Source organism: Leucoraja erinacea, chromosome 22, assembly GCF_028641065.1.
Source record: "Leucoraja erinacea ecotype New England chromosome 22, Leri_hhj_1, whole genome shotgun sequence".
Taxonomy (NCBI): Eukaryota; Metazoa; Chordata; class Chondrichthyes; order Rajiformes; family Rajidae; genus Leucoraja; species Leucoraja erinaceus.
In genome coordinates, this window is record NC_073398.1 from 1,340,244 (window position 1) to 1,363,816 (window position 23,573).

The 23,573-nt window shown below is 46.5% G+C and overlaps 1 protein-coding gene across 1 annotated transcript in view; it reads left to right on the forward strand.

Moving 5' to 3' along the window:
• Positions 1-23,573, forward strand: part of LOC129708030 (DCC-interacting protein 13-beta-like) — a 65,593-nt gene that overhangs the window by 429 nt on the left and 41,591 nt on the right. The window contains exons 2-4 of the mRNA XM_055653571.1: positions 6,728-6,826; positions 10,856-10,915; positions 14,236-14,307. Coding sequence (XP_055509546.1) covers positions 6,728-6,826; positions 10,856-10,915; positions 14,236-14,307 — 231 coding nt within the window. The remainder of the gene's footprint in view (positions 1-6,727; positions 6,827-10,855; positions 10,916-14,235; positions 14,308-23,573) is intronic.

A 23,573-nucleotide genomic window follows, 5' to 3' on the forward strand; every position in this document is an offset into this window, starting at 1 on the left:
CCCCCCCCTCTCCACCCGCCTACCCCCCCTCTCCACCCCCTACCGCCTCTCTCCCCCCCCCTACCCCATCTCTCCACCCCCTTACCCCTCTCTCTCTCCCCCCTACCCCCCTCTCTCTCCCCCCTGCCCCCTCTCTCCCCCCACACCCCTCCTACCCCCCCCCCCCCCCCCTCTCCCCCCCCCCCCCCCCCCCCCTCTCCCCCTACCCCCCCCCTCTCTCCCTCTCCCCCCTACCCCCCCCCCCTCTCTGCCCCACAAACCTGCCCACATCATTTCGGAACAAACAGAACCTTGGAAGGACTGATTAAGTCAAACAGCATCTGTGGAGGCTAAAGTTGTAAGTTAATGCCTCGAGTTGAGACTGCACCAGGACTGACCTGAAATGTTGACATACATCTTCTGTCTCCATAGATGCTGCTTGATTTGCTGAGTTCTTCCAGTGTTCTATTTCTTTATGGGGGGGTGTGGTGAGATAAAATGGAGTGTCAGAGGCTGAGGAGAGACCTGATAAAATGATAAGATTGACAATGAATACCTTTTTGTCAAAGATGAGAGGCAATATTGATCAAATGAGATGGGCAAAGTTTTCAGTAGATGTGTGGGGCAAGTGAGTGAGCCTGCACTCGCACACAGTGAGTGGGTGGGTGCCTGGAACGCTCTCCCGCAAGTGGGGAAGGAGGGAGGTACAATTGTGGCATTTAACAATAGGCCAGTGGATTTGGACAGATATGGATCGTGTGTAGGCTGAGGAGATTAGTTTAACTTGGCATCATGTTTGGCATGGATATTGTAGGCAGAAGATCCAACCCTTGTGACGTCTGCTTCTAGCCCCCACTAGAACAGCCCCCACAGCAACTTGGATTGAATGGAAGCATAGCATGGAATCAGCACCTTTGGTTCAGAGTTTATACATCAAGCACCCATTTGCACCAATATTACCCAAACCCATTTTATTATCACCACATTCAAATCCCTCTCATCACCAAACTCTCTACCAACCCCCTGGATTCCACCACTGCCCACATCCTGGCAGCAATTTACAGTAGCAAATTATTCTACAGATCTGCATGTGTTTGGGAGGTAGCACAGAGTCATGCAGCAGAGAAATAAGCCCTTTGGCCCAATTTGGCCATAATATTATTGTTATTTAGTTTATTGTCACATGTACCGAGGTACGGTGAGAAGCTTTTGTAACGTGCTATCCAGTCAGCACAAAGACAATATGTGATTACAATCAAGCTATTACAGTGTATAGATACATGATCGGGGAATAATGTTTGGTAAGAAATGTGACAAGAGTAAAATGAGGGCATTCGGTCCATCAAGTCTACTCCACCATTCAATCATGGCTTATCTATCTCTTCCTCCTTACCCCATTCTTCAGCCTTCTCTCCATAACCTCTGACACTTGTACTAATCAAGAATCTATCGATGCCTTAAAAATATCCACTCATTTGGCGTCCACAGACTTCTGTGTCAAAGGTTTCCACAGATTCATCACCCTCGGATTAAATACATTTCTCATCTCCTTCCAAAAAGAACATCCTTTATTTCTGAGGCTATGACCTCATGTCCTAGACTCTCTCACTAGTGGAAACATCCACTCTATCCAAACCTTTCACTATTCTGTAAGTTTACATGGGGTTCCCCTTCATTCTTCAAAACTCCAGCAAGTACAGGCTCAGTAAGAACAAACAACTCATCATAGGGTTAACCTACTATTCCTGGGATCATTCTTGTAAACCTCCCCTGGACCCTCTCCAGAGCCAGCACATCCTTCCTCAGATATGGGGACCAGAATTCCTCACAATATTCCAAATGCCACCTTACCGGCACCTTAGAAACATAGAAAGTAGGTGCAGGAGTAGGCCATTCGGCCCTTCGAGCCAGCACTGCCATTCAATACAATCATGGCTGATCATCCAGAATCAGTACCCTGTTCCTGCTTTCTCCCCATATCCCCTGATTCCGTGAGCCCTAAGAGCTATATCTGACTCTCTCTTTAATACATCCAGTGAATTGACCTCCACTGCTTTCTGTGGAAGAGCCTTATAGAGCCTCAACATTACATCCCTGTTTTTGAATACAGGCCCTTAATGCTGGCATTGAGTTTGCTTTCTGCTTCTTGTAAAATCTGCTTGTAGATCTGCCTCTGTGGCTAGCACGCAAATAGTTGCCTGGGTTAGGCGACATCTTGGAAGCAAACTGACCAAGGTGCCTACCTGAAATAGTCCCATTTGGCTGCATTTGGCTCGTATCGCTCTGAAACATTCCCATGCATTTGCCATATACCAATAACAAAAGCTTTTTACTGTACCATGGAACACGTGACAATAAACTAAACTCAATGTAAATGCCTTTTAAAATGTTGTTACAAGGAACTGCAGGCGTATGTACGAATAAAGGTGGGGGAGAAAGAAAGTTGGAAGAGAGGTTGGGGCAGGACAAAGCCTGGCAACTGATAGGTGGATACAGGTGGGGGGAGTATTTGATAGGCAATTGGTTGGACAAAGGCCAGAGATAAACGATAAGGATTGAAGAGTTGCAAATTGTGAAGCCAGAGGAAGGAATATAGTGGAGAGACAGGGAAGAAATAGATGCAAGTCCAAGTGGGACACATGGAAGAGAGGGGGAAAGAAATGGTGCAGGAGTATGCCGTTCGGCCCTTTGAGCCAGCACCGCCATTCAGTGTGATCATGGCCGATCATCCCCAATCAGTACCCCGTTCCTGCCTTCTCCCCATATCCCCATGACTTCGCTATCTTTAAGAGCCCTATCTAGCTCTGTCTTGAAAGCATCCAGAGAATCCGCCTCCACTGCCCTCTGAGGCAGAGAATTCCACAGACTCACCACTCTCTGTGAGAAAAAGTGTTTCCTCATCTCCTCGTCTCCGCTCTGTTAGTTACCTAAAATTTCCCCACTCTCCCAAGTCCTCCTGCAGAAATCCTACTTCCTCAACACTGTTTACCCCTCCACCTATTTTCGTATCATCCGCAAAGTTAGCCACAAAGCCATCAATTCCATCATCCAGATCATTAACATATAACGTGAAGAGTAGCGGATCCAACACCGATCCCTGCAGAAGACCACTACTCACTGGCCACAAACCAGCATAGGCCCCCTTTATTCCCATTCTTTGCCTTCTGCCAGTCAGCCAATCTTCTATCCATGCTAGTACCTTGCCTCTAATGCCATGGGCTTCTATCTTGTGTAGCAGCCTCACGTGTGGCATTTCATCAAAGGCTTTTTGAAAATCCAAGTAAACAGCATCCACTCCTTTGAATCTCCTTTGTCTATCCTGCTTGTTGCTTCCTCAAAGAACAGATTTGTCAGGCAAGTTCTCAACTTCACAAATCTATGCTGACGTTGACCTATTTTATCATGTGCTTCCAAGCAGCCCAAAACCTCATCCTTAATAATGGACTCTACAAACGTACCAAGCACTGACGTCAGGCTAGCCAGCTTGTTATTTTGCCTCACTAACCTTTTGAACAGGGGAGTTACATTTGTGATTTTCCAGTCCTTCAGAACTAGTAATTCTTGAAAGATGACTGCTAATACCTCCACAATCTCTACAGCTACCTGGGGTGTAGTCCATTTGATCCAGATGACTTATCCACCTTCAGTTCTTTCAGTTTCCCAAGCACCTTCTCCTTAGTAATAGCTGCTGCCCCCACATCTGCAACTTTGAATTTCTGCCACATTACTTCCACTGTGAAGACTGATGCTAAAAACCTATTCCGTGTGTCTGTCATTTTTTTTGTTCCCCTTTACTATTCCTCCAGTGTCATTTTATGCGGTCCGATGTCCACTCTTGCCTCTCTTTTACTCTTTATATATCTGAAAAAAACTTTTGGTATCCTCTTTTAGACAATAGACAATAGGTGCAGGAGTAGGCCATTTGGCCCTTCAAGCCGGCACCACCATTCAACGTGATCATGGCTGATCATCCCAAATCAGTACCCCATTCCTGCCTTCTCCCCATATCTCCTGACTCCGCTATTTTAAAGAGCCCTATCTAGCTCTCTCTTGAAAGTATCCAGAGAACCTGCCTCCACCGCCCTCTGAGGCAGAAAATTCCATAGACTCACCACTCTCTGTGAGAAAAAGTGTTTCCTCGTCTCCGTTCTAAATGGCTTACTCCTTATTCTTAAACTGTGGCCCCTGGTTCTGGACTCCCCCAACATCGGGAACATGTTTCCAGCCTCTAGTGTGTCCAAGCCCTTAACAATCTTATATGTTTCAATGAGATCCCTCTCATCCTTCTAAACTCCAGAGTGTACAAGCCCAGCTGCTCCATTCTCTCAGCATATGACAGTCCCGCCCGCCATCCTGGGAATTAACCTTGTAAACCTACGCTGCACTCCCTCAATAGCAAGAATGTCCTTCCTCAAATTAGGGGACTAAAACTGCACACAATACTCCAGGTGTGGTCTCACTAGGGCTCTGTACAACTGCAGAAGGACCTCTTTGCTCCTATATTCGATTCCTCTTGTTATAAAGGCCAACATGCCATTCGCTTTCTTCACTGCCTGCTGTACCTGCATGCTTACTTTCATGTACAAGGACCCCCAGATCCCGTTGTACGTCCCCTTTTCCCAACTTTACGCCATTTAGATAGTAATCTACTTTCCTTTTATATGATTGGCAAGCTTACTTTCATATTTCTTGTTTTCTCCCCTTATTGCATTTTCAGTTGCCTTCTGTTGGTTTTTCAAAGTTTCTCAATCCTCTATCTTCCTGCTAAACGTTCCCATATTGAATGCCTGTCTTTTGCTTGTGTGCTATCTTTGACTTTCATGGTCAGCCACAGATATCTCCTTTTCCTGAGTATGTGTCTTACTCTTTGGGATGAGAAGATCATGTGTCTTCTGAATTGTTTCCAGAAAATCCTGGCATTGCTGCTCCACCATCATTCCTACTAGAGTCCCCTTCCAATCAACTTTAGCCAGCTACTCCCTCATATCTCTGTAGTCACCTTTACTCAACAGTAATACTGATACATCCGATTTTAGCTTCTCCCTCACAAACTGCAGTTTGAATTCTTTCATATTATGATTACTGCCTCCAAGGAGGTTCCTTCATCTTAAGCTTCTAATCAAGTCTGGTTCTTTCCACAATACCAAATCCAGAATTGCCTTTCCCTTGTGGGCTCGACCGCAAGCTGTCCTAAAAAGCCTTCTTGTAGGCATTGCACAAATTCCTTCTCTTGGGATCCGGTCCCAATCTGATTTTCCCAGTCTACGTCCCCCATCACCACTGTAACATTGCCTTTCTTACATGCTTTTTCTATCTCCTGATGTAATTCTTACTCCACGTCCTGGCTATTATTCGGAGGCCTGTATATAACTCCCATCAGGGTCTTTTTGCACTTGCAGTTTCTTAGCTTTACCCACAAAGTTTCTACATCTTCTAATCCTATATCTGAATTATCACTGACATTTCTGTTCCATTTCTTGATCTCTGTCTCCATCTTTGACTACTGACTGATGTCTACTACAAACCCATCGATTCCCACAGTAATCTGGACTACACCTCCTCCCATCCTGCCTCTTGCAAAGACGCTATCCCGTACTCTCAATTACTCGTCTCCAACGCATCTGCTCCTAAGATGAGGCCTTTGATTCTGAGATATCCAGTATGTCTTTTTTCTTGAGAAAAATGTGGCTTCTTCCCTCCCCCACCCAAGGTTTTCCATTCCATCTTTGTGTTACCTGTTAAATGTTGTTATTGTATCCCTACAAGGTCGCCCCTCAGTCTCCTGCATTTCAAGGGAAAAATGTCACAGTCTATCCATTCTCCCCTTATAACTCAAGATCTGCTGCCCAGGTAGCATTCTTGTGCAGCTTTTCAATACCTTTCTATAACTCTGACCCAAACTGCTCACGGTACTCCAGGTGCAGTCTTTCCAACATCTTAGACTGTTGTAACATGACGTCCCAACTGTTGTGGTCCGTGCAATGTTGCGGGAAACCAGAGCACCCGGGGAAAACCCACAGTCACAGGGAGAAAGTGCAAACTCCACACAGGGATGGTATGCGGATCACTGCAGCGGTGAGTGCGCTGCAGCGGCTCCCTACTTGTGTACAGAAAATGTGATCAACATCTGGGCAGGTGGAAAATGCGGGCCCAGGCCGACATAGACACAAAATGCTGAGCAACTCAACGGGTCAGGTGGCATCTCAGAGGATATTCTTCAGACTGATATCCACGGGAGAGGGAAACTAGAGGTATGAAAAGGTACAGAACAAATCAGAGCCGGCACCAAATCAAAAGAGCCCACATTGTTGGCTGTGGAGGAGGGGGTAACAAAGAGATAAGTACAGTAAAACTAGCATGACGACTAGGGTGAGGGAGGGAGAGAGAGGAATGCTGGGGTTACTTGAAATTAATTAAATCAATACTCATTTCACTAGGGTGTAAGGTGCCCCAGCAAAATATGATGTGCTGTTCCTCCAATTTGCACTGGGCCTCACTCTGACAATGGAGGAGGCCCAGGACAGAAAGGTCAGTGTGGGAATGGGAGGGGGAGTTAAAGTGTTTGGCAACCGGGAGATCACCTAGATCCTGGTGGGACTACACAACCCAGCCCAAGATACACAAACATGACAGATGGAACCCACAAGATTGAATGTTGTTGTCAAAAGTAGTTTTGATAACTCAAAATGCTTTTACCAAAACTTTGTGCAGTTGCAAAATATAACGTGTATTTAATTTCTTGTACCAGACACGGTCCCTGCTGAGTGTGTTTGAGGAAGATGCGGGCACGTTAACTGAGTTCACAAACCAGCTGTTGCAAGCCATGCAGAGGGTCTATGGTGCTCAGGTCAGTTCACCCATTCATATCACGTCGAGCTCAATATTGAATGCAAGTTTGTAATAACTCGCCTTTCTGGTTTACGTTTAAAGATTCGGCTGGTTCATGTTCTAGGAGTAGAATTAAGCTATTTGGTCCATCAAGTCTACTCCGCCATTCAATCATGGCTAATCTACCTTGAACTCTCAACCCCATTCTCCTGCCTTCTCCCCATAACCCCTGACACCCGTACTAATCAAGAATCTGTCAATCTCCTCCTTAAAAATACTCAGTGACGGCCCCCCACAGCCGCCTGTGGCAATGAATTCCACAGATGCACAACACTCTAACTAAAGAAATTCCTCCTCATCTCCTTTCTAAAGATACATCCTTTTATTCTGAGCTATGGCCTCTGGTCCTAGACGCTTCCACTAGTGGAAACAACTTCTCCACATCCATTCTATCTAGGAATTTTACTATTTGGTAAGTTTCAATGAGATTCCCCCCGCCCCCAATTCTTCTAAATTCCAGCGAGTACAGGCCCAGTCCTGGGATTATTCTCGTAAACCACCTCTGGACCCTCTTCAACACCAGCACACCCTTCCTCAGATATGGGGCCCAAAATAGGTCACAATACTCCAAACGCAGTTTGATCAACGTTTTAGAAAACCTCAGCATTACATCCCCGTTTTTATATTCTAGTGACTTCTCTCCCCATTTAGAAAATAGTCTACGCCTTTATTCCTATTACCAGCATACAGGACTCCACACTCTGCTATGCTGTATTCCATCTGCCACTTTTTTGCCTACTCTCCCAACCTGTTCAAGCTTTTCTGCAGTGTCCCTGATTTTTCTACACTACCTGCTCCTCCACCTATCTTCGTATCATCTGCAAATGGCCAAAAGCCATTACAATGTGAGGAGTTGCAGCCCTAGCAACAACCCCTGCAGAACACCACTAGTCACTGGCAGCCAACCAGAAACACAAACCTTTATTGCCTCTCTGCCTTCTTCCATTCAGCCAACTTGCTATCCATGCTAGAATCTTCCCTCTGACACTATGGGCTCTCATCATCTTCAGCAGCCTAACGTGGTGCTGTTGAAAGGTACAACCTGTAAGATTTGCTTCTTTCACCACAGATGTTGTCTGCCCTGCTAGAATCATTATTTTTAATATCAGATTTCAAACAAACTCACAATTCTTTTAAATGGGCAGCTCACACCCCAGCAGTATGAATATTGACTTCTCTAACTTCAAGTAACCCATGCCTTCCTTTTCACTCCATTCCCCCCCTTCCCAGTTCACTGACCAGTCTGACTGTCCTCGTTTACATTTTATCTCTGTTTCGTTTGCTGTTACCTTCTCTAAGCTAACAATGATCTTGTCTAAATTTTCCATGATCTCCACCCCCTTTGTCTCATTATCACACCTTACACTTCATTATCTCTGTATCTCCCTCTCCCCGACTGAAGAAGGGTCTTGACCCGAGATGCCACCCATTCCTTCTATCCAGAGATGCTGCCTGTGTCGCGCTGAGTTACTCCAACATTTTGTGTCTATATTCACAATTCTTTCCCCTGTATTCCCTTTTATTTCCAAGCTGCCTCGATCTATACCTCCTTGCGACAAATCAGCTGGAGTTAACAAAGCCACACCTCCCACTGTCAGCTGGTGCCACCGCCTTTAGTTGTCCTTCAGCATTGCTGTCCCCACCCTGTCACATATTTCCTTTGACCTCCTTCCCCTCCCTATTCCCTGCAACTTAAAGCATATTTGATTTCTGACTCTGCCAGCTCCTCAGCATTGATCCAAAACACTTTTCTGCACAGATTTCTTTCCCCTCACCTGCCGATCTGTTCCCTCATCCTCCATTTTCGGTTTGTATTTCTTATTGAATTATTTGGCTTCGTAAAGAATGCCTGTACTAATCGAGAAATCCGTATGTCGCTTCTCAGATCTTTCGTGACTCATACTTTACAATGTAATTACAGATAACGCAAGGGCTTTCTGTCCAAAAATAGTTTAGCACGTGGCAAATATTTGACTTTAATCTTCAAACAACCACACCCTTTACCTGCCAAACCTGCCTGGATACAGTGAAAAACACAATGGAGGATACACATTCGCGGCTCCTAATAATAAAAGATGCTCAAGAAAAGCATTGCTAGCATTTATTTCAAGACAAATAGAATATAAAAAACAGGGATGTAATGCTGAGGCTTTATCAGGCACTGGTCAGACTGCATTTGGAGTATCGTGAGCTGTTTTGTGCCCCATGTCTGAGGAGGGATGTGCTTGCATTGGAGAGGGTCCAGAGGAGATTTACGAGAATTATCCCAGGAATGATTGGGCTAACACATGACGGCACTAGGCCTGTGCTTGCTGGCATTTAGAAAGATGAGGGGGGGGGGACTTCATTAATCTCACTGAATCGTGAAAGGCCTGAATAGAGTGGATGTGGAGAGTTTGTTTCCACTTGTGGGAGAGTCTAGGGCCAGAATAAAAGGGCGTACCTTTTGAAAGGACATGAGGAAGAATTTCTTTAGTCAGAGAATCTGTGGAATTCATTGCCACAGATGAATGTGGAGGTCAATTCAATGGGTATTTTTAAGGCAGAGATTGATAGATTCTATCTCCATTGCAGGTGATGGACTTCTAACCGACATCCACTATATACCCACTGACTCCCATGGCTATCTGGACTACACTTCTTCCCACCCTGCTTCCTGTGAGGACTCCATCCCTTACTCCCAATTCCTCCGTCTACGCCGCATCTGCTCCACGGATGAGGCGTTCCACACCAGGACATCTGAAATGTCCTCATTATTCAGGGAACGGGGGTTCCCCTCCTCCACCATAGATGAGGCTCGCACCAGGGTCTCTTCCATACCCCGCAACACTGCTCTCTCTCCCCATCCCCCCGCTCGCAACAAGGGCAGAGCCCCCCTAGTCCTCACCTTTCACCCCACCAGCCGTCACATACAAAAAGTAATCCTCCGTCAGTTTCGCCACCTCCAACGTGACCCCACCACTCGCCACATCTTCCCATCTCCCCCCATATCTGCCTTCCGCAAAGACCGCTCCCTCCATAACTCCCTTGTCAATTCTTCCCTTCCCTCTCGTACCACCCCCTCCCCGGGCACTTTCCCTTGCAACCGCAAGAGATGCAACACTTGTCCCTTTACCTCCCCCCTCGACTCCGTTCAAGGACCCAAGCAGTCGTTCCAGGTGCGACAGAGGTTTACCTGCATCTCCTCCAACCTCATCTATTGCATCCGCTGCTCTAGATGTCAGCAGATCTATATCGGTGAGACCAAGCGGAGGTTGGCCGATCGTTTCGCCGAACACCTCCGCTCGGTCCGCAATAACCAAGCTGACCTCCCGGTGGCTCAGCACTTCAACTCCCCCTCCCACTCCGTCTCCGACCTCTCTGTCCTGGGTCTCCACCATGGCCACAGCGAGCAGCACCGGAAATTGGAGGAACAGCACCTCATATTCCGCTTGGGGAGTCTGCATCCTGGGGGCATGAACATCGAATTCTCCCAATTTTGTTAGTCCTTGCTATCTCCTCCCCTTCCTCAGTCCCCCTGCTGTCTCCTCCCATCCCCCAGCCTTCGGGCTCCTCGTCCTTTTTCCTTTCTTCTCCCCGCGCACCCCCCCCCCCCCCCCCCACCCACGATCAGTCTGAAGAAGGGTTTCGGCCCGAAACGTTGCCTATTTCCTTCGCTCCATGGATGCTGCTGCATCCGCTGAGTTTCTCCAGCTTTTTTGTGTACCATTGATAGATTCTTGATTAGTTTGGGGAGAAGGCGTGAGAATGGGGTTGAGGGGGAAAGATAGATCAGCCTTGATAGAATGGTGGGATTAGCAGCTTGTTATGTTGTGGGTTACCTTGATGGTGTTTGCATGAGCACTTGTTAGATTGAGGACTCCATATTGAGGCACTGAATCATGCTTTACTCGAGTTGTTGAAATCTCATTGCTGCCTTTACACAAATGTTTTCAAATGTTTTACACCTCACAAAGATCCTAATATGCTGCTTTATATTTTTTTGCAGAATGAAATGAGTATTGCCACACAACAGCTGTCCAAACAGCTCATTGCATATGAAAAGCAGGTGAGGGCATGACTGGGGTATAATACCAACTTTTCCTTTCCATTGATTTTCCAAAATAGTTCACGACATCTCTGTAGGACAGGGGTCGGCAACATTTTCTGCCTAGGGGCCAGGACGCAGGTCTGCGAGCGGATGGCGGCCACATCTGTCACATGGATCCCGCCCCGGATGGCAGGCATCAAATCACGTGTTCACATTGAGCTCGCCACTTTGAGGACTCCACGCGGAGCACTGAGCTCAAATATCACACTCACCCGTCCCCATCCTACTGATAACCCTGATCCAGGTAGTGAAGCCCAGACACAGAAGTGCCCGGCCGTGCTGGCGGCTTTGCGCAGGATGCGGTACGGCCATTGCGACCACCAGCGCAGGCCTCATTGCGTCCTTGCGTCACTGCGCCCGAGCCCGGGAGGAGGGGACCGGCTTCACGGAGGGCGATGGGCAGCACTTTTTCAGTGTTTCACCCGACCCTTGGTCTGAAAATCACCTTCCAGGTACTGGAGGTGGATAAAAATGCTAGAGAAACTCACTCCAGCATTTTATTCTACCTTCGATTTTTACACCATCTGCAGTTCTTTCTTAAACATTCCAGGTACCGAAGACGGAAGTGTGCGGGCTGGATGATTTTGGGTTACGGGTTGCCCACCCCTGCTGTAGTTCACTGTACTTTTAAAGATACAGCATAGAAACAGGACCCTCGGCCCACTGAGTCCGCGCCAACCTGCGATCACCACGCACACCAGTTCTATCCTATACATCACAGACTCGGTGGTCCAAAGGGCCTGTTTCCATGCTGTATCTCTAAAAAAAATCCGAAAGTATGCAAAAACAAAGATTCATGACATGTTACCTACAGGTAGGTTTCTGTTATTAGGAGAGGTTGGGACTTTTTACCCAGGAGTGTAGGAAGCTGTGTGATAACCTTACAGAAATATATACAATCATGACCTTACAGAGGTATATGAAATCAAAGATAAGGAGAATAGTCATAGTGTTTTCCCCAGGGTAGGGAAGTCTAAAAGTATAGGGTATAGATTTAAGGCGAGGGAGGTAAGATATGAACATTTTCACACAGAGAGTGGTGGGTATGTGGATAAGCTGGCACAGGAGGTGGTCGAGTTGTGTACCATTACAATGTTTAATACACTTTGTACTGGTTCATTTCATCAGAAAGGTTTGGAGGGATATGGTCCCAGGCGTGGGATTAACTTGCTTGGCCAAAAAATGTCATAAAGTGCTGGAGTTACTCAGCGGCTCAGGCAGCATCTCTGGAGAACATGGACAGGCGATGTTTCGTGTCAGGACCCTTCTTCAGTTCTCCAGATGTTCTCCAGAGATGCTATCTGATCAGCTGAGTACTTTTGTCCATTTTTGTAAACCAGCATTTGCAAGTCCTTGTTTCTATAGCTCGGTTAGGCACCGTGATAGGCATGAACAAACTGGGCCAAACTGCTTGTTTCTGTGCTGTATACATCTGTGGCAGCTAGGGTTGGCCAACAAACAATAGAAAACTAGGAAAAATAAGGCAGGTCATGCAGGGGAATTCTACTGCTTGTACCTTTATCATTGTTGGGTCAGAATCCATAACCAGCAGCAAAACAGTTGTTAGTCAGTAGATGCTTTTTCATCAGTCTTCCTGGGCTAGCTAGAGGTGGACATTTCATGATGCTGCTTCTTGGCCTGAAACATTGGCAATTAATTTGTCTCTACAGATGCTCCCCGGCCTGCTGAGTTCTCCCACCAGCTTGTTTTTCTGCTGACATTAAATGCCGGCTGTACCAAAGTTACCCATTTCCCAAGGTGACTTCAACAAATGCCAGCATCCGACCGAAAATAATTTAAAATTAGTACCATTATTTCATGTCTAACTGCACTGCCCTGATGAACTTGTATCAGCTTTCCTGTCGGTTCTGTTTGATTTTAAACTTTAGAGATACAGTGCGGAAACAGGCTCTTCTGCCCACCTAGTCCGCACCGACCAGCGATCACTCTGTACACTAACACTATCCAACACACAGGACAATTTGTAATTTTACTGGTCAATTAGCCTATAAACCTGTATGTCTTTTGCGTGTGGGAAGAAACCGGAGATCCCGGAGTAAGCCCACGCGGTCATGGGGAGATCAAACAAACTCTGTACAGACAGGATCAAACCCAGGTCTGTGGTGCTGTGAGGCAGCAACTCTACCGCTGTGTCACTGTGCCGCCCTCCCAGCAGCTTGATTTTCTGCTGACGTTAAATGTTCCCCATTTCCGAAGGTGATTTCAACAAATGCCAGCATCCGTTGCAATAACAGGGAAAATACCATGGCTTAATGTCTAACTGCACTGCCCTGGTGAACTTGGTATAAGCTTTCCTGTCGGTTTAATGGGGAAAGGTTATTTGTCAGAAAGCTCGATAAAGGCTATGATTCGATAGCTGAGTTACTTTGGCTGCAATATAAATGCCTCGGTTGTCCTAGATAGCATAAATAGTCCAAATGAAGGGTCACAGCTCAAAACATTGACTGTCCATTTCCCTCATAGATACCTAACCTGCTGAGCTGCTCCAAGAACTCGCCTTTATTTGCTAAAGGTTCCACCATCTGTAGGCTCTTGTGCTTGTGCCTTAATTAGCATTAGACGAGGGCAAAGGAAGTCAGGTAATACAGAGTCATGGAATCATATCGACCAATATTTCCCATCTACACTCGTCCCACCTGCCTGCATTTGGCCCATGTCCCTCTAAACCTATCCTCTCCATGTACCTGTCTAAATGAAAGAAACGTTTCGATAATATCTGCCTCAACTACCTCCTTTGGCAGTTCATTCCATACACTTACCATCCTTTGTGTAAAAAAGTGACCCCTCGGGTTCCTGTTAAATCTTTACCCCCTCACCTTAAATCTATGTACTCTGGTTCTCGATTCCTCTACTCTGTGCTTTTACCCAATCTATTCATTGCTATTTTGTACATGAATGTGTGCAATCTTGTTCAGAATTTCCGATGCCCAGTTGGACATGGGTGGAGCTGGGCTGTTAAAGGAAGGGATTGTGTTTGATGAAGTAACCTGCTGGACATGAATGTGTTCTCCTACCAAGTGCTGAACAGAAAGACAAGGGGAATAGCTCCTCGTATTTGTGGACAGGCAAAAGTCTGTTTCTCTTCTCTGGGCTCAAGATAGAATAGGCAAGGCCTTTGAAAACTGTCAGCACACTTGGCAGTGAATGCCAAACATTGATGTTGATCGATCATCAAAGATCAGAACAGCAGCAATGTTATAGAAAGTCATGAAAACACTGCAGTAATTTAAACCTGGAATGCTTTTGTCACTTTCCAGAACTTTGCCTTGAGTAAAGGGGACGATGAAGTGATTTCTACCCTTCACCGCTTTGCCAGAGTTGTGGATGAGGTAATACATTTTAAAATTACATACGTGTCAAATGGTGCAGAATCCTCGAGGTCCTAGTGCTGGTCTAATAACTGAAAGGACTGAAATGTTGGCCATTAAACCATAACATGCAACTCTAATTAATATGTGGCTTTTTTGTTGTTGCTTGCCTTAGCATGAGAAAGAAGAAATGAAATCTTTCATTGATAATTATCTCTTGGATATATGAGCACAATTACTTCTAATGATGTTGGAGAGGGTCCAGAAGAGGTTTACGCAAATTATCCCAGAAATGATTGGGTTAACATATGAAGGCACTGGGCCTGTACTCGCTGGAGTTCAGAAGAATGAGGGGTTGGACCTCAATGAAACGTCCTGAATAGTGAAAGGCCTGGATAGAGTGAATGGAGAGGATAGTCGGAGAGTCTAGGACCAGAGGCCATAGCCTCAAAATAAATGAAACGAGATGAGAAGGAGCTTCCAGTCAGAGGGTGGTGAATCTGTGGAATTCACTGCTACAGACGGTGTAGAGGCCAAGTCGATGGATATTTTTAAAGAAGAGATTGATAGATTCTTGATCAGCTATGATTGAATTGGGGGGTAGACTTGATGGGCCGAATGGCCTAATTTTGCTCCTAGAACTTGTGAACGTTAAAAAATAGTTCTGGATCTCTGATAGAAAATCAACAGAATTTGTAGGAAACCAAGGGTACTAAAATATCACAGAAAAGATGCAAGATTTGGGCAGCACGGTGGCGCAGCGATAAATCTACTGCCGTACAACGCCAGAGACCTGGGTTCGAACCTGACTACAGGTGCTGTCTGTAAGGAGTTTGTACGTTCTCCCCGTGACCTGCGTGGGTTTTCTCCGAGATCTTCGGTTTCCTCCCACACTCCAAACACAAACAGGTTTGTAGGTTAATTGGCTTCAGTAAAAATTGTAAATTGTCCCTGGTGTGTGTGCGATATTGTGAGTGTGCGAGGATCATTGGTGAATGAGGACTCGGTTGGCCAAAGGGCTTGTTTAAACCCTGTATCTCTAAACTAAACCAAACAAACATTTGGGGAAAATAAATTAGAGGTTGATAAAAATGTCTGTAGTCTTAAAGTGATGTAGTCGCCCGTGCCCTTTACTGCTGAGTCACTCCAGCACGTTGTGTGTAGTTTAGTTCAGAGATACAGCAACGTTACCACTGCGCCGCCCCTGTCCCTTTATGCAGTAACCAGATTCTGCAGTTGTTTGTTTTTACATTTCTCCCTTGACCAAAATAGTTACATCTATTATTCTACATCTGTAAGAGCTGATCTGTAAGAGATGACGAGGCACCTCCTGAACCATGTGTACTCTGAGTCATGTGAGTTCAGGGTTGACCCTGCAGTGCAGACAAAACAGTGATATGTTTTTAAACCAGAGGGCAACTGCAGCCGATTGTGTTCTTACAATCTCGTTTTCATGTTTCCATCCATCGTCAATGATAGTCCAAGATAGCCGGTGTCTTGTGACACAAGGAACTACAGGTCCTGGTTTACAAAAAAACACACAAAGTGCTGGAGTAACTCAAAGGATCAGGCAGCATGTTCTCTTGAGAACATTGGTTGGCGATATTCTATCCATGTTCGCCGGAGATGCTGCTAAGCTTCTGAGTTACTCCTGCACCTTGGTTCTTGTTATATTCTCTTGATTTGGTAGCCTTCAAGAACTGTGGAGTTATTTATATGATTTTGCAGAGGTTGCACATTACAACCATGGTCTGAGATGCAGGGTGGGGTGTAAATCAGGCGCGTTCTGTGATTTAGTGCCAACTGCTATGTGGCAGGAACAATATGTTCCTCCGCATTCTTCACTCATGCCTTGTTGGCAATGAGTCATTCACTGCAGAGTACGCAGTGTGACATGCTCGTCTGATTACACACTTGTGTGGCCAGCCCAGGTTTTGTCTGTGGTGATTGCACGCACACACACGCATATGTACAAATGCAGGTGCACACACACATAAGCAGAGCTGCCAGGTAGTACGGATTTTCCGTATTTCGTACAGAAATGCGATAAGATACGATTTTGCCCCTCACCCTCCCCTCTCCGTCTCTGTCTCTATCTATCTGTCTGTCTGTCTCTCTCTCTGTCTCTCTCTCTCTCTCTCTCTCTCTCTCTCTCTCTCTCTCTCTCTCTCTCTCTCTCTCTCTCTCTCTCTCTCTCTCTCTCTCTCTCTCTCTCTCTCTCTCTCTCTCTCTGTCTCTCTCTCTCTGTCTCTCTCTCTCTTCTCTCTCTCTCTCTCTCTCTCTCTCTCTCTCTCTCTCTCTCTCTCTCTCTCTCTCTCTCTCTATCTCTCTCTCTCTCTCTCTCTCTCTCTCTCTCTCTCTCCTCTCTCTCTCTCTCTCTCTCTCTCTCCGTCTCTCTCTCTCTCTCTCTCTCTCTCTCTCTCTCTCTCTCTCTCCTCTCTCTCTCTGTTTCTCTCTCTGTCTCTCTGTTTCTCTTTCTCTCTCTTTCTCTGTCTCTCTCTCTGTCTCTCTCTCTCTCAATTTAATTTCAATTTTCAATTTAAAAACTTTATTGGCATGATAAAAAAACATTGTTATATTGCCAAAGTATAAAACATGACATACATATTTAAAATGCATAAGTATACAGTGGCTTGCAAAAGTATTCATACCCCTTGAACTTTTCCACATTTTGTCACGTTACAACCACAAACGTAAATGTATTTTATTGGGATTTTATGTGATAGACCAACACAAAGTGGCGCATAATTGTGAAGTGGAAGGAAAATGACACATAGTTTTCAAATTTTTTTACAAATAAAAAACTGAAAAGTGTGGCGTGCAAAAGTATTCAGCCCCCTTTACTCTGATACCCCTAAATAAAATCCAGTGCAACCAATTGCCGTCAGAACTCACCTAATTAGTAAATAGAGTCCACTTGTGTGTAATCTAATCTCAGTATAAATACAGCTGTTCTGTGAAGGCCTCAGAGGTTTATTAGAGAACATTAGTCAACAAACAGCATCATGAAGCCCAAGGAACACACCAGACAGGTCAGGAATAAAGTTGTGAAGAAGTTTAAAGCAGGGTTAGGTTATAAAAAAATATCCCACGCTTTGAACATCTCACGGAGCACTGTTCAATCCATCATCTGAAAATGGAAAGAGTATGGCACAACTGCAATCCTACCAAGACATGGCCGTCCACCTAAACTGACAGGCCGGGCAAGGAGAGCATTGATCAGAGAAGCAGCCAAGAGGCCCATGGTAACTCTGGAGGAGCTGCAGAGATCCACAGCTCAGGTGGGAGAATCTGTCCACAGGACAACTATTAGTCGTGCACTCCACAAATCGGGCCTTTATGGAAGAGTGGCAAGAAGAAAGCCATTATTGAAAAAAAGCCATAAGAAGTCCCGTTTGCAGTTTGCCACAAGCCATGTGGGGGACACAGCAAACATGTGGAGGAAGGTGCTCTAGTCAGATGAGACCAACATTGAAGTTTTTGGCCTAAATGCAAAACGCTATGTGTGGCGGAAAACTAACACTGCACATCACCCTGAACACACCATCCCCACTGTGAAACATGGTAGTGGCAGCATCATGCTGTGGGGATGCTTTTCTTCAGCAGGGACAGGGAAGCTGGTCAGAGTTGATGGGAAGATGGATGGAGCCAAATACAGGGCAATCTTGGAATGAATGAATGGATGAATGAATGCATGATGAATGATTGAATGAATGAATTTCCTTTATTTTCATTCAGACCTTTACGTCTGAACGAAATTTCGTGCCTGCAGTCATACATACAATAATACAATAATAGACAACAGAACAGACAGTAAACCCAAATTAACATCCACCACAGTGAGTCCACCAAGCACCTCCTCACTGTGATGGAGGCAAAAATCTTAGGGCTGCAGTCTCTTCCCTCCTCTTCTCCCTCTGCGCTGAGGTGATACCCCACCGGGCGATAGTAAATCAGTCCCGCGGCTCACCGAGCTCCGCGAACGGACCGGTTCAAACACCGCGGCCCGGGGTGGTCGAAGCTGCCGCCCTCCAGTCCAGCGGACGCAGCTGTTGACGACGTTGTCCACTGGCCCGCGGCCAAACCCCGGACTCAGGCCGCCGCCGCCAGAACGGCATCTCAGCCACCGGAGCATCGTTCCAGCCCCGAGCCGGGTCGCCCTCACGGGAGCGTCTCAGCCCCGCGCCAGGCCACCCCGACGGGAGCGCCGTTTCCCTCGGGCTGTGCCGCCCACACGGGAGCGTCTCAGCCCCTCGCCAGGCCGCGCTCACGGGAGCGTCTCAGCCCCTCACGGGAGCGCCGTTCCAGCCCCGAGCTGGGCCGCCCTCACGGGAGCGAGCCCAGGGCAAGTCCTGATTGGCTCTGCCTCCGGAGCCTCGAGGTCACCAGCTCCGTCATTAGGCCTCAGCGCAGACGGAGGCAGAGAAGGGGGATACGACAAAAAAGTCGCATTCCCCCGAAGGGAGAGACAGCAAGTCCTGTTTCAACCCCCCCCCCCCCACACACACACATAAACACAGCCTAAAAAAACAAAAACTTAGCTAGACAAAACGAAAAAAACAACACAAAAAAGAAAAGCAAACGGACTGCAGGAGAGCCGCAGCCGTTCACCAGCACCGCCACTTCCGGAGAAAACCTGTTAAGAGTCTGCAAAAGACTTGAGACTGGGGCGGAGGTTCACCTTCCAGCAGGACAACGACCCTAAACATACAGCCAGAGCTACAATGGAATGGTTTAGATCAAAGCATATTCATGTGTAAGAATGGCCCAGTCAAAATCCAGACCTAAACCCAATTGAGAATCTCTGGCAAGACTTGAAAATTGCTGTTCACAGACGCTCTCCATCCAATCTGACTGAGCTTGAGCTATTTTGCAAAGAAGAATGGGCAAAAACTTCAGTCTCTAGATGTGCAAAGCTGGTAGAGACATACCCCAAAAGACTTGCAGCTGTAATTGCAGCAAAAGGTGGTTCTACAAAGTATTGACTCAGTGGGGGCTGAATACCTTTGCACGTCACACTTTTCAGTTTTTGTTTTTGTAAAAAAATATTAGAAAACCATGTATCATTTTCCTTCCACTTCACAATTATGCACCACTTTGTGTTGGTCTATCACATAAAATCCCAATAAAATACATTTACGTTTGTGGTTGTAACGTGACAAAATGTGGAAAAGTTTAAGGGGTATGAAAACTTTTGCAAGCCACTGTAAATACAAGTACAAGCATGGATAGATATGTCCCTGTACATAAACTCGCAATAGGCCTATAGCACTTTATTGATTGCTGCACATTCTTGTAGCTGTAAGCAGTACAACACAATAGCAAGTTTAGCAATTCAATATTAATTCTGTCTGTCTGTCTGTCTCTCTCTGTCTGTTTCTCTCTCTTTCTCCTCGCTCTCTCTTTCTCATTCTCTCGCTCTCTCTGTCTCTCTCCCTCTGTCTCTCTCTCTCTCTCTCTATCTCTCTCTGTCTCTCACTCTCTGACTCTGTCTCTCTCTCTCTGTCTCTCTCTCTGTCTTTCTCTGTCTCTCTCTCTCTGTCCCTCTTTCTCTCTCTGTCTCTCTCTCGCTCTCTCTCTCTTCAGCCCCCTGGACCCCCGGCCAATATTTTTTCTGGAGGTGAATATCATGCCTGTAGGGGGAAGAGAGAGGGAGAGGGAGTCCATGCTGATCAGCAAGATGCATAAAGCTACAGTAACTCAGTGGGTCAGGCAGCATCTCTGCAGAGAAGGAATAGGTAATGTTTTGGCTCGAGATCTTTTTTCAGACCAAGAGTCACGGGGAAGGGAAACGCTAGCTATAAACAGTGATATAGAGAGAGACAGAACAAATGAATGAAAGATATGCAAAGAAGTGATGATGATAAAAGAAACAGGCCATTGTTAACTGTGGGTACACAAAAATGCTGGAGAAACTCAGCAGGTGCAGCAGCATCTATGGAGCGAAGGAAATACTTGACGTTTCGGGCCGAAACCCTTCTTCAGACTGATAGGGGTTGGGGGGGGGGGGGGGGAGAAGGAAGGAAAAAGGGAAGGAGGAGGAGCCCGAGGGGGGGGGGATGGGAGGAGACAGCTCGAGGGTTAAGGAAGGGGAGGAGACAGCAAGGGCTTGCAAAATTGGGAGAATTCAATGTTCATGCCCGTCGGCCGCAAGCAACCCAGGCGGAATATGAGGTGCTGTTCCTCCAATTTCCGGTGTTGCTCACTCTGGCAATGGAGGAGACCCAGGACGGAGAGGTCGGATTGGGAATGGGAGGGGGAGTTGAAGTGTTGAGCCACCGGGAGTTCAGGTAGGTTATTGCGGACTGAGCGGAGGTGTTCGGCGAAACGATCACCCAACCTCCGCTTAGTCTCACCGATGTAAATCAGCTGACATCTAGAGCAGCGGATGCAGTAGATGAGGTTGGAGGAGATACAGGTGAACCTTTGTCGCACCTGGAACGACTGCTTGGGTCCTTGAATGGAGTCGAGGGGGGAGGTAAAGGGACGGGTGTTGCATTTCTTGCGGTTGCAACGGAAAGTGCCCGGGGAGGGGGTGGTACGGGAGGGAAAGGAAGAATTGACAAGGGAGTTGCGGAGGGAGCGGTCTTTGCGGAAGGCAGACATTGGGGGGAGATGGGAAGATGTGGCGAGTGGTGGGGTCACGTTGGAGGTGGCGGAAATGGCGGAGAATGATTTATTGTATTTGCCGGCTGGTGGGGTGAAAGGTGAGGACTAGGGGGACTCTGCCCTTGTTGCGAGTGCGGGGATGGGGAGAGAGAGCAGTGTTGCTTGGTATGGTAGAGACCCTGGTGCGAGCCTCCTCTATGGTGGAGGAGGGGAATCCCTGTTCCCTGAAGAGCGAGGACATTTCCGATGCCCTGGTGTTGTTAACTGTGACCTGGTGGAAAACAAGTTACAGACAATAACACTCAACAAGATGGCTTTGAAGCTAGTATGACGACTTGGGTGGGGGAGGGACAGAGACAAAGGGGATGGAAGGGTTACTTGAAGTTAGATAAATCAATATTCATAATGTTGGGTTGTAAGCTGCCCGTGAAATATGAGGTGCTCTTCCTCTAATCAGTATTTAGCCTCACTTTGATAATGGAGGAGGCCCAGGACAGAATGGAAAGGGGTTAAAGTGCTTGGCAAGCGGAAGATCAGGTAGGTCCAGGCAAAACAATCGCCTCGCCTATGTTTGGTCTCGCTGATATATAAGTGCCCATCAAGTATTCATTCACACCAACCCTATTTGCCAGCACTTGATCAGCACCCTTGTGGTCTTGCGATTCTAGCGCTCGTTTGGATATTTAAATATCCAACTCGGGGAAAGTGTTCCAGATTCTAACCACCTTTTGCCTGAAATGTATTCTTGTATTCCCTCTAAACCTCTTAATCCTTGCCTTAAATGTATGTCCTCTGGTCTCAGCCACCTCTGATGTGGGGGGGGGGGGGGGGGGGGGGGGGGGGACCTCCCTGCTTCCTCCTCCTCCCCTTTCAATGCCCCACATAATTTTGTATACATCTGTCCAACCTTCCTGAGCCTCCTCCGCTCCAATAAAAATAAACCCATCCCCTCCAGTGTCTCTTAATAATGGAACTGCTCCACCCCAGGGAGCATCCTGTTGGATTTCCTCAATACCCTCTCCAAAGCAATGACATTTTTCCAGTCTGAAGAAAGGTCTCGACCCAATATGTCACCTGTTCCTTTTCTCCAGAGATGCCGTGTCCCGCTGAGTTACTCCAACTGTTTGTGTCTATCTTCTGTTTGAAACAGCACCTGCAGTTCCTTCTTCTCCATTCTGTACTATGGCAGCCAAAACTGCACACCATATTTTATAAAGCTGTACCATACGTCCCGGCTCTTGTATTCCAGGCCCTGGGTAATGAAGGTCAGCATCAAGTCTGCATCATCCTATCTACTTGTGCTGCCACACTCTGGGAACCTTGGACTTGGACACCAAGGACCCTCTGTTCTTCAATACTTCCTCGGGGCCTCTCAATCATAGTGCACCTTCTCCCCTTCTCCCCTTCTCCCCTTCTCCAAAACTGTCATCTTCACTTTCCACAGCATTCCAATCTGCAAAACCTATTAGTCATACCTCCTATTTTAATATCTGTATAAGGGAATTTTGTGTTATACCTGTATCCTGAATCTGGCTTTACTTGAGGTCCAGCTCAGATAGGAATAGACACAAAATAAAACATCTCATAGATCAGTGGTGAGTCTATCGAACAAGTCCAAGGTTCCCCGAGTGTGGCAGCACAAGTAGATAGGATGATGCATATTTAGACTACCTACAGCATTTTTGTATTCTCATGATACAATAGTTACTGGTGGATTCTACATTTTGGAAATAAGTTATCAGTGATCAGTCACAGTAACCTTTCATCTTTGTCCATCTCCAGTTATCTTTAATCTTATGCTCCATTACTTAAAAAAACTTTTCCTGTTTGTAGAACAAATGGATACTATAAATGTCAGTACCCCTGGTCAGTTTTATTACCCTCAGCTGTTTACAACCCCCAATGTTTATGTTAATTAAACTAACTGCAGTAGGTGCAGTGGAACCTAAACACGGTGACAATTCTATCAATCACCTCACTAACATCCTTAGGTTCCCTATCTTGGCCATTTTCCCACCATGCTTCCCCCATATATAAGCTCTAGAATTAAACACATTACAAACCACTCATCTATATATTACTAAAAGTCTGTTCTTGACCGGTTTTGGCGATCTGTGCTGTGATTTCCGAGAGAACGCCGCCACCTACGGCCGTCATTTTTAGCCACCTCGCTCAGAGCCCCCCTCCGCCGCATGTGTGCCGAGGATTTTTCCAGTCGATGAAAAATGACAGAGATATTAATGACTTTACAAAATTCCCCATTCTCTCTGCTGGCGGCAGGGGGGAGGGACGATAAAACCAGGAAGTGGTGTGCCTCATTCAGTCTCTTCAAGATGGAGGAAGGCAGAGGGTCACGTTTCTCTGAGCTGTGAATAACACTGAACACATGTCCACACTACTGTGAGTAAGTACCCTTAATGTGGTTTGAAAATGAAAATATGGTTGGTTTGAAGTAAAAAGGCATTGCCTGCAGATGGTTGTTTGGGGGGTTTGGGTTGAAGTAAAAAGGCACTGCCTGCAAATGGTTGTTTGGGGGGTTTGGGTTGAAGTAAAAAGGCACAGCAGGTACCAGCCCTCCCGTGCGAACATGGGACCCAACGGGTCCCACTTAGCCTAGTCTTCCTTATAATTTTCAACATTTCCGACAACTGCATCTAAGTTGACAACCCATATTGGCA